Source organism: Hylaeus anthracinus, unplaced genomic scaffold (genome assembly GCF_026225885.1).
Source record: "Hylaeus anthracinus isolate JK02 unplaced genomic scaffold, UHH_iyHylAnth1.0_haploid 4, whole genome shotgun sequence".
Taxonomy (NCBI): domain Eukaryota; kingdom Metazoa; phylum Arthropoda; class Insecta; order Hymenoptera; family Colletidae; genus Hylaeus; species Hylaeus anthracinus.
The window spans coordinates 13,901,243-13,916,374 of NW_026535289.1; the positions used below are offsets into that span (position 1 = coordinate 13,901,243).

The 15,132-nt window shown below is 40.5% G+C and overlaps 1 protein-coding gene across 4 annotated transcripts in view; it reads right to left on the reverse strand.

The window, feature by feature from the left end:
* Positions 1 to 15,132, reverse strand: part of LOC128895018 (uncharacterized) — a 21,655-nt gene that overhangs the window by 4,482 nt on the left and 2,041 nt on the right. Inside the window, exons 2-5 of one of the 4 annotated variants that reach the window (XM_054157223.1) lie at positions 10,178 to 10,343; positions 8,739 to 8,897; positions 7,714 to 7,894; positions 5,548 to 5,748 (exon numbers count right to left, since the gene is read on the reverse strand). In XM_054157223.1, coding sequence (XP_054013198.1) covers positions 5,548 to 5,748; positions 7,714 to 7,894; positions 8,739 to 8,864 — 508 coding nt within the window. In that variant the 5' untranslated portion in view covers positions 8,865 to 8,897; positions 10,178 to 10,343. Of the gene's footprint in view, positions 1 to 5,547; positions 5,749 to 7,713; positions 7,895 to 8,738; positions 8,915 to 10,177; positions 10,344 to 15,132 lie in introns of all 4 variants that reach the window. The other 3 variants (XM_054157224.1, XM_054157225.1, XM_054157222.1) reach the window with 3 other exon arrangements.

The window sequence follows — 15,132 nt, forward strand, 5'->3', positions numbered from 1 at the left end:
AGAGAGAGAGAGAGAGAGAGAGAGAGAGAGAGAGAGAGAGAGAGAGAATAATAATAATGATCATCTCCGCGCGGAGAATAGCCAGTCGCAGTAAATCCTCGTTCACTGGCCAGAGGATAATGACAGAGCGAAACCATGATAACCCGCGGAAGGGCTCCCTGCAGTGACGTATCGATGGAAGGGAGGCAGCTGGGGGCACGTGCCCCTGGATTTCGACTACATTAGTGAGGGGAATGGCCAAATAGCGCGCAGTGGTTTTGAAATCTCAACAAAGTCGAATCGTGGTTAGTGCTATAAGGCTAGTGCTATATTTCTGAATAAGAAACTATTGAAACAATCAAACTATACGTCCCAGAAAAGTCTCAAAACTTCGGAGTAGTTTTCGAACATATTCAAATTAGTACGTATCGGAAACTTTGAGTTACGGAACGATCTGAAATTATCTGTATTATTAAATTCATTGAAATTCGCCCGGGCGCCAGATTTCCTCGCTACGTCACTGGGTCACGCCATCCCTAATACCGCCAGTTGGAGACTTTAACGAAAGCGCGAGCGGGATTGTCTTTCATCCTCCTCGGCATCCCTATCAACCGGAAGAATAATTGCATACAGATGACCATCAACGAAAGGGTTCGTTTTCAGGAAACTTACCGCGGTACTTTCTTCGTTATCGGATTTGGCTTTGGACAGACTGCTTCAGAAAAATTTCGAAATATTACGTTGTACCAAAAGTTTCTTTCGCGAGTTGCATTCGATTATATTAGATCGTCCGATAAGTTCGTGCCGATGACTGTATCGAAATTTAATAATAAAAAAAATCACAGAAATTTTCTAGCAACGGTATAACGACTATAGGAGAGAGGTGAGAAACTATTGTGAAACGAGACAGATTATCTTTTCTTGTGACACTTGAGAGTACGTTTCACGTATTAATTTGAGAAACAGAAGTATAAATGGAACTTTTAGGACTACCTGATACTTTCTGTGCCAGTGTCTATATAAATAGACAATCTAATTTCTTAGAGATCGATGCTGTAACAGTAATGGAGCGAAATGAATTGTACACAATTTCGTAACTGTAACGTAAAACATAAAATATTGTGTATGTATTAATTATTAATGAAACGAAAGAAACTTTTCGGACAACCTAATGGAACAACCTGAAGTCTTCCAGACCGACGAAACGTTGGATATCGACGAAGGAGTGCCATTTATCGACCTAATCGCGTAAACCGAACGTGGAAACGTACTGGGCGGTACGTTTTCATTATTCGTTGACCTCGATGCATGAACGATGACTTGCGTAAGGAGAAACACCAGTTGTGCAACCGCATTGTGGAAAATTGCTTCGCCCACCCGCGCTTCCTATCTCTTGGAAATTCTTAAACTACCCAGACGTCGATGCACACTCGTGAAGGTTCGGTTTTATCGAATGTAAACGCCCGGAATTAATTATCTACACCCGGTACATACGCTCGATCCCGTAAACATTCGTACCCTCTGTCTATCGAAGAAGTTTGGCTAAATTAAATAATATCAGGTTGTCCCAAAAGTTTCTTCCATTTCATTAATAAGTAACACATTAATGACACAATATTTTACACGATTAAATACTTTACGTCTAATGTTACATTATTAAATTGCGTACGATTCATTATGCTCCGTTACTGTTATACGATATTCACATCTAATAAATTAGGTTCTCGTTCTCGTATTGTTCAGCACGAGAGGCGCGGATGCTACAATATGTATACGAATACGCTTACACGTGTACATATTTATAGAAAACATACACGTGGAAACGTCAAACCTACAATTTTAATTTAAGTAAATTTCTTCGATAGACATGGAGGGGTACGAATATTCATGGGACCGACCGTTATTTCTAAATGGTCTCTGATATCCTAAATTCAATAACGAAATACCGGAAAGGAAATACCGATCTAATTTCCGTGAAGACGATTCGGCTTCGTCGCAAGAGAAAGAGCTACGAGTAACGTTTGAATCCCCATAAAAAAAACTACAAGAAAGTAGAAAAAGATGTGAAATCAAAATGAGCTGCCAGTGCATGAAAGTCCTTTCCAAAATCACAAAAAAAATAGAAGATCCCTATTAAAAGCTACAAGAAAATAGAGAAAGATGTGAAATCGAAATGAGCTGCCAGTAGATGAAAGTCCTTTTAACGTTTGAATCGTAAACGTCCACGAGTTTGAACCCGATCTACATCACCTTGCTAGGTGGAGATCGAGGAAGGGAGGTGGTCGATTCATCTCCATCCCTATTATCCAAGTTTCTATACGGTTAGGACTCGTTTTGTATGCTACCCTCGCGCAAAAGAGAGACCCGTATCGATTGCGGTGCCGACGAACGAGAATGCACCGTCGCCTTCTTCTTCGTCCGCGATCTTTCATATTTCCATCTCCACCTCGTACACCTAGGTCGACGATCCTCTCGCCTTGATATGCACCGCGCGTTCGCGTGATATCCTGCGAAGGCAGAGGAATTTTCTTCCAAAGGAAGCGTTATGCACCCCGTTAAGCGCAATCGGGAAGGTCACGACATCCATACGTGGGCCATTTCGACACAATGCAGCCATTGTAATTTCGAGCGCTCCCTTAAGTGGAAGGTCGCGGTAGCCATTGCTCGTGTCGCGATGGCGTTGATGTTATATCAGGTGTACTGGAACGTAATGTCGTTTGTGCAATTTTAAATAATTGTTTATCTCTCGTCAGCTCGTTGATTTTGGTCGATATGACGTTGAAAATTTGCGCGCTAAATGGCAAAAGGCTGTTGACAACGAAGGCGATTACGTAATTGTTTAAAAGTAGAAATTTATCAAAAAGTTGTTTGAATTTAACGTAAAAGAAACGACATTGGAAAGTAATGTCGACTGGAAAGTAATGTCGTTTCTTTTGCAGTACCTAATGGCTAGGTTGGAAACAAACGATTTTCTTGCGATCAAGCCGCGAATCTTGCGACTGTTAGGCAGAAAAATCTGTTCCGATTTTTGTTTCTTTTGCTATTCGTTCGTGCTTTCGTTAAAGTCTCCGTCGTTTTGGCAGAAATCGCGCTTGAACGTTCGTTGAAGTCTCTTCGCCCGTATCTCCTCGCCTATCTGACCGAAGAATATATTTTCCAAGAATACACTATATATGTAAATATATTAGAAATATTCAATTATTAACGCTAGTTTAAGTATGAATATTTAATCGTATAAAATATATTAATTTCTACACCTAATAATCTAATACTCCTTTATCGATATGGAAACGACGACAATGGAACAATCCGATAGTTGCGGAAAGAAAGTAGTCGTGTATAATTATGGTTGGCAACGGAAAACGTGTACGGATATCGGACACGGACGCGTGTACTTATCAACAGTGGCATGTAGAACGACGTTTCGATAAGGCTTTCTACGTCGCGTTCCATGACTCATTGCACTAGTTATACTAGTAGTTATTAACTAGTAGTTATTAACTACCAGTTAATAACTACTAAACGAGCTTCCATTCGACCTCCGTAACTTTAATCAAAGGGTTGCCTCTCATTCCTTCCCATAATTTCATTTACACGCAATTTCATTTATATTATAATTTCACTTTTGAATAATTTATAAAAATAAACATGCGTTAAGTCGAATATTTTAAAAATCGTTACGAGGTTAAAAATTATATCTCAAGACGGAATGTTTTAACGTCGCCAAATTCGCGAGTCCTATTCGGATTTATTTTCGACATCGATTTGAAAAATAGAGTCGCCGCTGGATTTAATTTTCGCAGTTCTCCCATTTCTACCCATCATTTAATTAGTCGTGTTACAGAATTTTTTAACGTCGCCAAATTCCCGAGTCCTCTTCGGGTTTGTTTTGTCGATTTGAAAAATAGAGCCGCCGCTGGATTCAATTTTTGTAGTTCCTTAACAGAAGCGTAGAACAATACGTGCGCGACAGAAAACTCGTTAATGGAAGAAAAACAAAGTACGCGCCGGAACACGAAGGACTGACAAGCCTGGATGTAACGAAACAAAGAATTGGGCGCACTTCAGCGTGTCCGAGAGGTCTCGAGTATAATCTTTCCGGCTACCATGCAGCGACCTCGACGTTTTACCGTGACGGCGTCAGGCTCGCCGCCACAGGTGCACCGTGAAATTACGAGAGCAGATCGCGCTACTACGAGGCGATACGCCGGCGAAATCGCTGAAAAGAACTCGTGAAAAAATGGACCCGTACCGGGCTGGCGGCATTCCGGCGAACACGCCGATGACTCGGTCGTACACCTGCCTCGGTTGCTCGTTCGATATGTCCTTCGAGAGAAATCGTCGACTCCTCTAATCGACCTCGTCGATCGATTCCGCCGCTTCGCGAAAGCTATCGATTCGATCAGTGGTGCGCAAACGTCTCCGTGAGCCAAATAACTCGAAATGGGCAGAAAATATTTTCTGCGAGCCAAACAACAGTGGAATGCTTTCTATGAGCCGATATTTCAAGACAGGTTTTATTATTCGTACGTAGTTTATTAATGCGTAGACCGTATTGAAATAATGACACTGTAATAAAATCTAATAAAATAAAATGTAACGACATCTAGGTAAGGATATTTTTCTTCTGTCATTTTTCAAGCGTTGCAGCAGAAACTTATACTACGATTTAGAAAATAAAAATCAGATCAACTAGAACAGATCCGCGAGGACACCGCGATTTCGTAACGCGAACGAGAGACTATCGTAGGCTCTCGTGCGCGTCGAACTCGACATAAATCGTTAACGATTTCGAAAAAAACATTATTACTTTCCCGCGGCCAGGAATGTTTATCGCACCGTGAAAGGCCGCACGGTGACATTCGAGCACCCTGTGACGTATCCGTTCCGATCTCTGATTTCGTTAATCAACAAGCCATCGCGTCCGCGTTACTTAACGGGAAGCAAAAAGGCTACTGTCGTATCGGCATCGGAGTGGATTCGCTATCGACCATTTTCCATTCGGTTGAAATTTTGTTTACGTCATGGTACCCCGCTAAATAACTTTTTTTTTTTCGTGAATTTTGGCAGATTTTTGTACCGAACCAAAAAAAAAGTTATTGCTCTGCTACAAATTGGCCAAATTGAACGGTTTTTTTTTTAAATGTGCATTTTTGAATGAATTTTACGAAAAACAAAAATAAATACGAAACATAATATTCGAATTCGTCTTTTATAAAATTGTCGAATGTCTCGGATTTTAAGATTGTAAAAATGTCGATGCTTAATTTAAAAAATTTTTTTCCCACAAAATACTTTGATTTTTTCCCCATTTTACCCGATTCTATTTTCGCATTTTAATCGAAAATAATTTTTCCAATTATTTCCATCTAACCTGACTTTCGTAAAAAGATTTTTCCGATAGCTTCCTCGGGAAACGCGAGATACCGATTTGTGCGGGGCCCGGTAACGCTGTTGAGACAGCCCTGATCGTCTCTGACCCGGTCGACCTTACAGAAACCGCCAGAACGACGATGGAAATTAAACAAGGTGGAATTTACGACGCAGGTAAGGAGAGCGGTTACTCACGATGGCCGCTGCGATGAAGTACAATCATCCTGCTGTGCCTGAGGGAATTCCTGGTGGGTGTATGCCTGCCAGCGATTTGCGAGGCTGCCAGATTAACGGGAACCGTGGTGGACAGACAATTGGCCATCGATGGGGCACGACCGAGTTCCTTGTCCTTCTCTGGTCTGTAGATTCTGCCGATGTTCCCCGTCGACACGGCACCTGTCACCGTAAACACCGAGCCGTTACCAAAGGAGCAAACAATGGACGCTTCTGTCGAGGAAAGTTCTAGTCGATGGCTGTGATATTAGGTGTACTTGTAAAGTAATGTCGTTTTTTTTTCAATTTCAAATACTTGTTTATCAATCACTAGCTCATTGATTTTTATCGATCTGGCATGCAACATTTTTACACTAAATGGCAAAAGGCTGTCGATAACGAAGGAGATTACATAATCGATTGAAAAAAGGAATTTATTAAAAATTTATACGAATTTAATGTAAAATAAACGAATGTAGTTTAAGCCTGTAGCTTGAACGTTTAAATTAAAAACATTTACTTTCTATGTTCTCGATCTAATCTCTGATTAATCTGAGTCTCAAGCCGATGGTCGGTACAATCTACCTATGTACCCAAAGTTTACTTTTTTTTTTTTTAAATATTCGATCTGTTGTAATATTCAACGAAGGTTTTATTGAAATATTAAATGTAAGTTAAGGTACACAGTTAGAATATATACTTTTTGGTACATGTTGCACATTTCTTAAATACTAGAGGAACGCTAGAGGAAGACTACAGGGTGTCCCAAAAATGTTGGAGGTCCTTGAAGAAGGTGGTTCGGGAGGTGATTTGAAACAACTTTTTCCTTAGCGAAAATGTTGTCCGAGGCTTCGTTGAGGAGATATTAAGAGAAAGGTCCCGACCAATCAGAGCGCGAGTATGCCGGTGGGCGGTCGCGGACGCGTAGGCTACGCGCTCTGATTGGTCGGGGCCTTTCTGTTAATATCTCCATAACGAAGCTTCGGACAACATTTTCGCTAAGGAAAAAGTTGTTTCAAATCACCTCTCGAACCATCTGTTTCAAAGTGTTACAACATTTTTGGGACACCCTGTATACTTTTTGATACACGTTTGGCACATCTAACGGCTTATAACAATGCGCGCTGAATTTACAGGCGGCGCTGCAAGTACAAAGAAAGATTGTTGAAAGATTCAAATATCCCTACACGATCGAACCTCGAAAAACCCTTCGTGCCAAGCATCGCATGTTAATAAAACTATTTATTCGAAACATGAATCAACATGGAGCTTCCCAATTTCTATCTTCGAATTCTAACGAATTTGTTGGTTAGAAAGCGCGCGAAATGATCCGCGCGGTTACGTTTTGCCCCGCTACGTACGCGGGAATTGACTATTAGGCGAGCAAAATGAAATCCGAGAAAGTCCGGCCGGATAACGGCGCTAGTATAGCGACGACCGAATTTCACCGGCGACCGTTCTATTTACAGACGAACTTTCCTAGGATAGTCCAATGGCGCATCCAATTTTATCTCGCGCCAACGATCGCGCCGCGTGGCTCGATCGACGAGACGAAGTCGATAAGAACGTATGCGAAACGAATCGAGTGCGCGAGAGAGGTTATGGTATCGCGTTTCGTTCGAGACCCCTTCGTTTCCAGCAAACTAAAGCCAACTATTATCGTGTTCAACCACGCACGAAGCACCAATAAAAAGATTAGAGAACCTGTCGGAGCCTTGGACGAGTTGCGTTTTTCTTCTTTTCTGTTCTAATCGGATCAACGTGCGTCATTAAAAGATTATTACGGGTTCTCTCTACAGAGTGAAAAGGGTTTTATAGAATAAGCAATGGGGTGTTTCGTTTATAGAATCCTAATTTGCTACGAGACCACGTGTCTCGAAACTTAGTTATATTAGAATGGAATCAAAGCATCGAATAAAATACGTTTTACATCGCTATTCGATCCATTAAGTTTCCAAGCACGGTATGCTTCCACGATACGTAACTTACTCTTCCAATTGGGGTCGACCTAACCTACCAATTATGCAACAAGTATTCCACCGACTAACTTTAGAATCGTGAAACGTAAATTTAAACAAAAAAATTGTGGATGGAATGTTTGAAAAAGTAAATCGAAGCAAAGATGAGGCGAAGATCGAGTCTACTCACCCGTGACTTTGGTGTTGTGGATCTTCGACACGTTTCCAGCGCTGACTGCGTTGCTCACTCTATTGTTGTTGTTGTTGTTGTTGGCCGCGGCCATCGACGTGCCGATACCGTTGTCGCGAACCTGACTCAAATTGTCGGCGCTGAAGGCGGAAGTCACGCAAGGTGTCACCATGGACGCGTCCTGAAGAGTGCAGCAAGCAAAAAAATAAAAGTTCACTTTCGATGGTCGCCATAGACTCGACAGTTACGCACAGTTACGCACAGTTACGCGCCGGGTCATTTTCAAAACGAGAATAGAAATTCTTTTCGTAGAGATTCGATTCGCGTCGTATAAGCGTATAAATGAATTCAGTGATTAATTAAACGTTAAATATATCTTTACGGGCACAGAATTAATTTCTCCAAATGAAAGAAACGAAATAGAAAGAAACGAAATTGTTCTAAACCAAACAATCGCGTTTTCGTGAATGGAATAGAGTTTTCAATAAATAAATAAATAGATGGGTATAGAGTTTTCAACTCGCGCAGTTGTTTAGTCGCAATTTCGATACGATAACCGGTGCGGTCGCACACTCGTTTTTCGTTCGGCTAAATTCGTGGTCAGACTGCGAATAAGCGATTCGCTGCGACGAGTCGACTTAATTAGGCGCACTTGATCGGTGGACGATCTACTTTCGCGTATTGTCTTACGGCGACCTCGGTAAACGCTAATTATCGCGATACGCGTTTATCGAGTGGCTAAGTTTGTTGGTCAACAAAGGTAGACTTTTATCAGTGCCGAATGCAACGTGGAAAAATGATAAGAAAAAAAAAAAAAGAATACGAACGAAATACAAAATGAATTAGTGACAATATTGACGGAAAATTTCTAATGCCTCGATTAAAGATTTTCTGCGGTGGATCACACTTCGTATGTTCGTACACGTTTACACCGAATTGTTGTAGTTCGCGGTGTACGCGCGTATGTCTTTCGTGAGCCGACGCGATTGTAAACAACGGCACGTGACACGGGAGCGATCGCTCACCTTAAAATTGTCGTAAAAGCTGACAGGACGGCTCCTTGGCGCGTACTGAATCTCCTCGTCCGGTTGCATCGTGCTACCGTCGTATGTCGTCGAGCCTAAGGGCTGCGCGCGCACCTCGCCCGGCATCCTGGCGATTCTTCCTTTTTCCACTTCCGGCGGCTGCGAAGTTACGACGCCTAGCGTGAAAAACAATCTTTCGCTACCGTGGACGTATACAAAGATGTATAAATATGTGAAAAAAGAAATTGTACCGAAAATCTCGAATGATATAATATAGAAATAATAAAATAGAACGAAGAAATGTGGAGTAAAAATATGGAATAACATACCGTATACGTGTACGCGTACAGAATGGAAATATAGAGCAACGTTTATTCGGATGATCTTTGCGAGTTTGAAAGTGTGTATCGTATTAATATCGACGAAACTAATGAACGTGAAGGAGCCAACTGAAGCGCAAATCAGTTCTAATGCAAAGTGCTCGAGAGGCGCGTATCTGGGAAGCCGTATCCGAATAGTGCGATAGTGTGCGATAAATGGTCGGCATTGTATGCATCGAGATCTAATTAAATTGTAATAGATAATTGGGACAAAGTTACTTCGATTTGACGCGCTACCGCGATCATGGAGATCTAAATGGAGATCATTAATCATCTAAGGGAAAGATCCAAAGCTCCTCCCGCCTTCAATTTTAAGACACTTTCGCAGGATGGTAGTAGAATTTATTACTTGCATTACCGGAATTATCGGGCATCTACGCCTAATGCTTTACATATATCAACATGGGACGTGTGCTCTATCATCCCGCAGAATCACGTTAAAACAGAGCAGGGGGGAGAGAACGGGTGTACCCCCTCCTGGAGGGAGCGTCCATTTCGCTCACTCGTAATGGTTCGTTACCAACGACGTTATTTAAATAATATTTGAATACTGTTCTTTCAGTCGAATAATAAATGAATATTCCACTAACGATAGTTATCTAGTAAAATTCAAGTAGAAAATTAAAATTGCAACGACGGAGATTTGAACCCGCGACCCGAAGACTCGCAGGCATTCGCTTTACCTAGCGGGCCATTCCCTGTCCCCTACAGTAATTATATTTAAATCGAATTTGAATGAAGTTTGTGCGTTTGAAGTCCAATATATATCTATGTTATATGCAATATATATGTATATATACAAAATATGTAATATATTTTATATATTATATATATAATATACATAAAAAATATATATATATACATATACATCAGGATCGGGATAAAAATTTTATATATATATATATATATTATGAAGTGCAATATATATATGATATATATAATTTTTATCCCGATCCTGATATAGTCGTCCCACTTAATCTTCAACGCGACGCCTCCCGCCACTTCACCTACTACCTAATCCTTCCTAAACTCAACTTTCCCAATCCAACACATTCGTACCTGAATTTCCTCGTCAGCTCATATCTCGATTTCGTTCAACGACCGGAGAAACTGCGCCTCGCACGCCGCTCTCCGTTTTTAAACCGCAAATCTTCGACTTCCCGGATGCACACCTGCGCTATTCTCGCCTGGGCATGAGTCACGACGTCGATTCCGCGTCCAGCCCCTGCCGGAGAAATTTCTCTTAATCTCTACCGACGCGTCGTAAGTCACGTCTCGGATTCCTCAGTCGGCGTGAGCGAAGGGAAACGTTCAGATAGAGAATTGATCACCGTTCGTCGATTTCCTCGCTGTCCCGTCCACGTGCGCACGGGTCCGTCCGACAGACCGTAAAGCTATGAAAAATGGAACGGAATCGTCAACCTGGGAATACACGACGTATATTCGTGCAGGTTCGGGGCCGGTGACGATTTGTATCAATTACAACGAAGGTTTTGTTTTGCGAATGCATCACTGAGAGCGGGACACGTACTATGGAAGCGTAACTTGGGCGATTAGATTCGAATAATACGGAAAAGTTCGTCTTGGTGTGGCGTGGTGGCCTTGTAGCGGTTCTGTAAAGGGAGAGGGAAAGGGAGAGAGAAAGGGAGAGCAAGAGAGAGCGTGGTTCGTCCTGGGCCGAAAGAATGCTAGTGGATTCGTCGGTAAGGGTAGGTCGGTAAGGCCGGGTCGGTACTTCAGTCGCCGGGATGTTTAGAGTTCGATCGGTAATTGTTTATACAACGCGCATTGTCCCTCTGGCGGTGAGGACAGAAGGTGCCGCCATATTTACTTGAAAAATATTAGGCCGCCCTAAAAGTTTCTTCCGTGACTTGCACTCAGTTATTTCGTGCGACAGTGTCTATATAATTAGACAACCTAATTTCTTAGATGTTGATGTTGTATTAGACATAAAATGCTCCCTGTATATTACTTATTAATGAAATGGAAGAAACTTTTGGAGTAACCTGATACATACAGACGAAACTTGTTCGGATTTATTCGAATCCTAGGGTTACGCCCGGCACCGTGACATGGCAGAAACAGAAATCATTAAATTGCGATATGTTTTTTTTCTTTCTATGTCGAACGTGAGGGTAGCTTTACGGTCACGATGCAAGAACCGAAATTAATACCGAGAGGTGTTGCGCAACGTCGGTACGCGGCGCAATGGAACCGTGGCGGTTTGGGATACCAACACAATGACGTGACCTACCTATGCCTGAACCAGTGTTCGGGTTACGGGGCTGGAAATAAGTCATTTCTCCATTAAGCCCCTTTATGCGGCGCTCACGTTCACGTCACCGTGACCAGGGAGTTTACTGAACTCGACAATGTACGGAAAGTTGTCATCGGTGTAACATATTTTCGCCTGCAACCACCGTTCTCGTATTTACGAACGTCTGAGCCGAGGCTGGGTCTCTCGCGACCCATGCTAGCATTGCCACTCGACATGCTTTTACTACTATTATTTTTGCTAGCATTAATTATTATAAGCATCGCGCCTATTTTCATTGTATCAATTTTCTTCTTCTTTTTTTGTTCACGAATAATTTTATGAATTCAGAAAACTCGATGCGTTGCTAGTTAATCGCGATACTAATACGTTATTAATAAAAATGGAAAGAATTATTCTTCGATAAAAGCAAAAGTGTTTCAGAGCAAAAGATTGTTTACATCATCGAGTTTTACATCATCAGCCATCATCGAAACAAAAGAATGCGCAACTAGCCTCGAGCAAAGTCGCTATCGTTCGTTTCCCAGTCACCGGCATACCATTACTGTTCTTTTTTTAGCGCCTAACGTAATCGTAAACATCGTTGGCACGTTTTGTTTTTTTTTTTATTTTTTTTTTTTATTCTTTGCAAAACCGACGTGGCTCGATCATTCGCATAGAAAATTACGGGGGACGAGATAAATGTGCCCGTGTTCTATTTGCGCGTTACGCAGTACCGTAAACGCCTCTGCCAAAATGTGACGACGCCAACTATAAGGAGGATAACGAATTCATGAGATTACGTAACGTTCTGCCAGGTGGAAATTGCGTCTGTCGATATTCGGCTTATCAACAAAGTTCGTTCCAATTCTTGGTGAATTTTTTCCATTGCAAATTTTTAATAACGTAGTATAGTTGATATTCATCTTTATCGAATATACTGTTTTGGAATTGAGAAATCCCAACTTTTATCGACTCGTTTTGGAATGAATAATATAAAATGTGATTGATTAGTTTGACGCGTTCTCTATCACTGAAGAAGTACAAAAATTAATTCTGAAAGATCAAACGTCAAAGAAAATAAATTTGAATGAAATTCTTGAAATTCTTGAAATTCTTGAAATTCGATGAAGTTACGATATAAATACTACGATAATTATTATTGCCTAGCGACGAGATAATTCTGCGTTATGGTTGTTCCAGCGCCATCAATTAAAACGTAACGAAACGGAATTCTCTGTTTACGAGTTCGCGCCGTGCGTCAGTTGTTAAACAAACATCGGCGGTGCGTACTCGAACCCACGGCAACGGAAAACGCAATTGATTCGGGCGAGTTTAATCGAGCAATATCCGAAACGCTATCGTACGCGATGTTACGTTAAACAAGTGGGGCAACCTGTTAGTCCCCGTAATATAATTGCATTAACATACGCGGTTGGGGGCGGCCACGTTGTGCCAGTTCAGCCAACCGTTTTATTAGTTTCATTTGCAGGAAAAGAAAATCGCCTTTGTTCTCTACTTGTCGCAAACACGCGTGAATTTCATACTCTTACTATTTTCTTTACTTACATTATGTTTTAAATTGAAATTTTCAAAATTTCAAAATTTCAATATTTTCAAATTTTCAAAATTTCAAAATTTCAATATTTTCAAATTTTCAAAATTTCAAATTTTCAAAATTTCAGTATTTTCAAAGTTTTGAAATTTCAAAATTTTCAATATTTCAATATTTTCAAAATTTCAAAATTTCAATATTTCAAAATTTCAATATTCCAAAATTTCAAATTTTTCAAAATTTCAATATTTTCAAAGTTTCAAAATTTCAATATTTCAAAATTTCAATATTTCAAAATTTCAAAATTTCAATATTTCAATATTTTCAAAGTTTCAAAATTTCAAAATTTCAATATTTCAATATTCCAAAATTTCAATATTTTCAAAGTTTCAAAATTTCAATATTCCAAAATTTCAAATTTTCAAAATTTCAGTATTTTCAAAGTTTCAAAATTTCAAAATTTCAATATTTCAATATTTTCAAAGTTTCAAAGTTTCAAAGTTTCAAAATTTCAAAATTTCAAAATTTCAGTATTTTCAAAGTTTCAAAATTTCAAAATTTCAAAAGTGCGTCGGATCAAAAATCTGATAGCACCATCTCTCTAAACGGGGGGATGTAAACCTAATAAGCTCGCATCAGTGAAAAAGTGGCTGGAAACGTTTTTAACCCTTTTCTCCATCGAGGTACGGGCTAGGTCTAAACCTACTCGGACAGTATTTCCACGTAGACAGCGTCAGCGTATGCATTAACAAGTTTACCGCATTCCCCACTACGATTCGAGGATTATATAAAATCACCGGTCAATTTCGTAAATGTTCCACAACTTATCACGTTTACCAACATTAGTGGGGATTAAATCATCGGTGATTTGAAATCGAAACGAATAAAATTCCATCGCGATTCACCGAATTCGACTCGCAGTCGACGATGTCACTCGTTAGAATTCAATAGATCGCACACACGTAATTGCTACGCGTACGTAACGCTGCATGATTAGAATGTTCGCGATGAATGAATGGGAATGGTACTCGTATTTCCAGCGACACGTCATCCTACAAGTAAAAAATCTATCTTGGACTCTGATCGAAGGGGCCCACCCAGGATTATTCAAGAAATCATCTCTATTACTAGCATGAGTTTCTAGTAAAGAAACCACAAAATAAGTAACCACGATAAATACTACAGTGTGTTTATCTTGTTCTATGTAAACACTCGTGCGAACCTATTCCGACGGGTTCATAAATTTAAACAGACTCGAAAGCGAGCTACCTCGAATTTGTCTATTCGCGAAGCATTGAATTCTATAATATAATCAAATCGCGCGCGCAAAAAAAAAAAAAAAATGCTCAAACTGGTACATTTCGTAAAGTAAGCAGGAGCCAAAAAAAAGTATTCCAGCGTGCATAATTAATTGGCCGTTAGCGAACTCGGAACAGTAATTGCTCTAATGACCAATTAATTATGCATTCGCGTCCCAATTATTCGTTCATTCGTCCCAGGAAAAAGAAACTATTCGTATCGTTAATTTATCGTGGATAATTAGGTAAGAGACTCGCGGTGGCGAATATTCATCGACTACAGCGAAATTTGGTAAAACGAGACGATCGTGGTCGTAGCGTTGGGAAAAATTCACGCGTTGACAAATAATACGTCGCATTCCGGACACTCGGTGGCTGCAATGGCCGTGGAACCTTCGACACGTGCGAGCTGCGGTTGTTCTAATTAAATTCTCCGGTTACAAACCGTTCCCAGGTTTCTCCGGCGTGTCTTATCAGGCCTCAAAGAGTTATTATGCGATTCGCCAAATTCATTGACGTCTTTCATTCGGGACGAGCCTCGAGAGGGGTGTTATTGTTGAAGGAACGCTGTGACCTCTGAAGCCACGATGGACTAAAAGACTCTTAACACGTTTATCGCTTCACACCGATTCGCACGTCTACGGGTCTGAAATTTTTTCCCGAGGCAATCGTAAATCATATAATCTAGCATTTGTCGTATTATTCATTTTCGTGTCAAAATTTACGAATTCTATTCGGAGTTATTTTCATTAATGCACATAAAATGGCTGAAGTTCCTTAAAGAATAGCACTGTCTCTCTATCTTAAATTTAGTCTCGTCGAAGCACATAACCTAACCTGTATTCTACGATATGTTTTTGTTTCACGAGGAATGATTTAATGAAAAGTTTGTTTCACGAAATAAGGC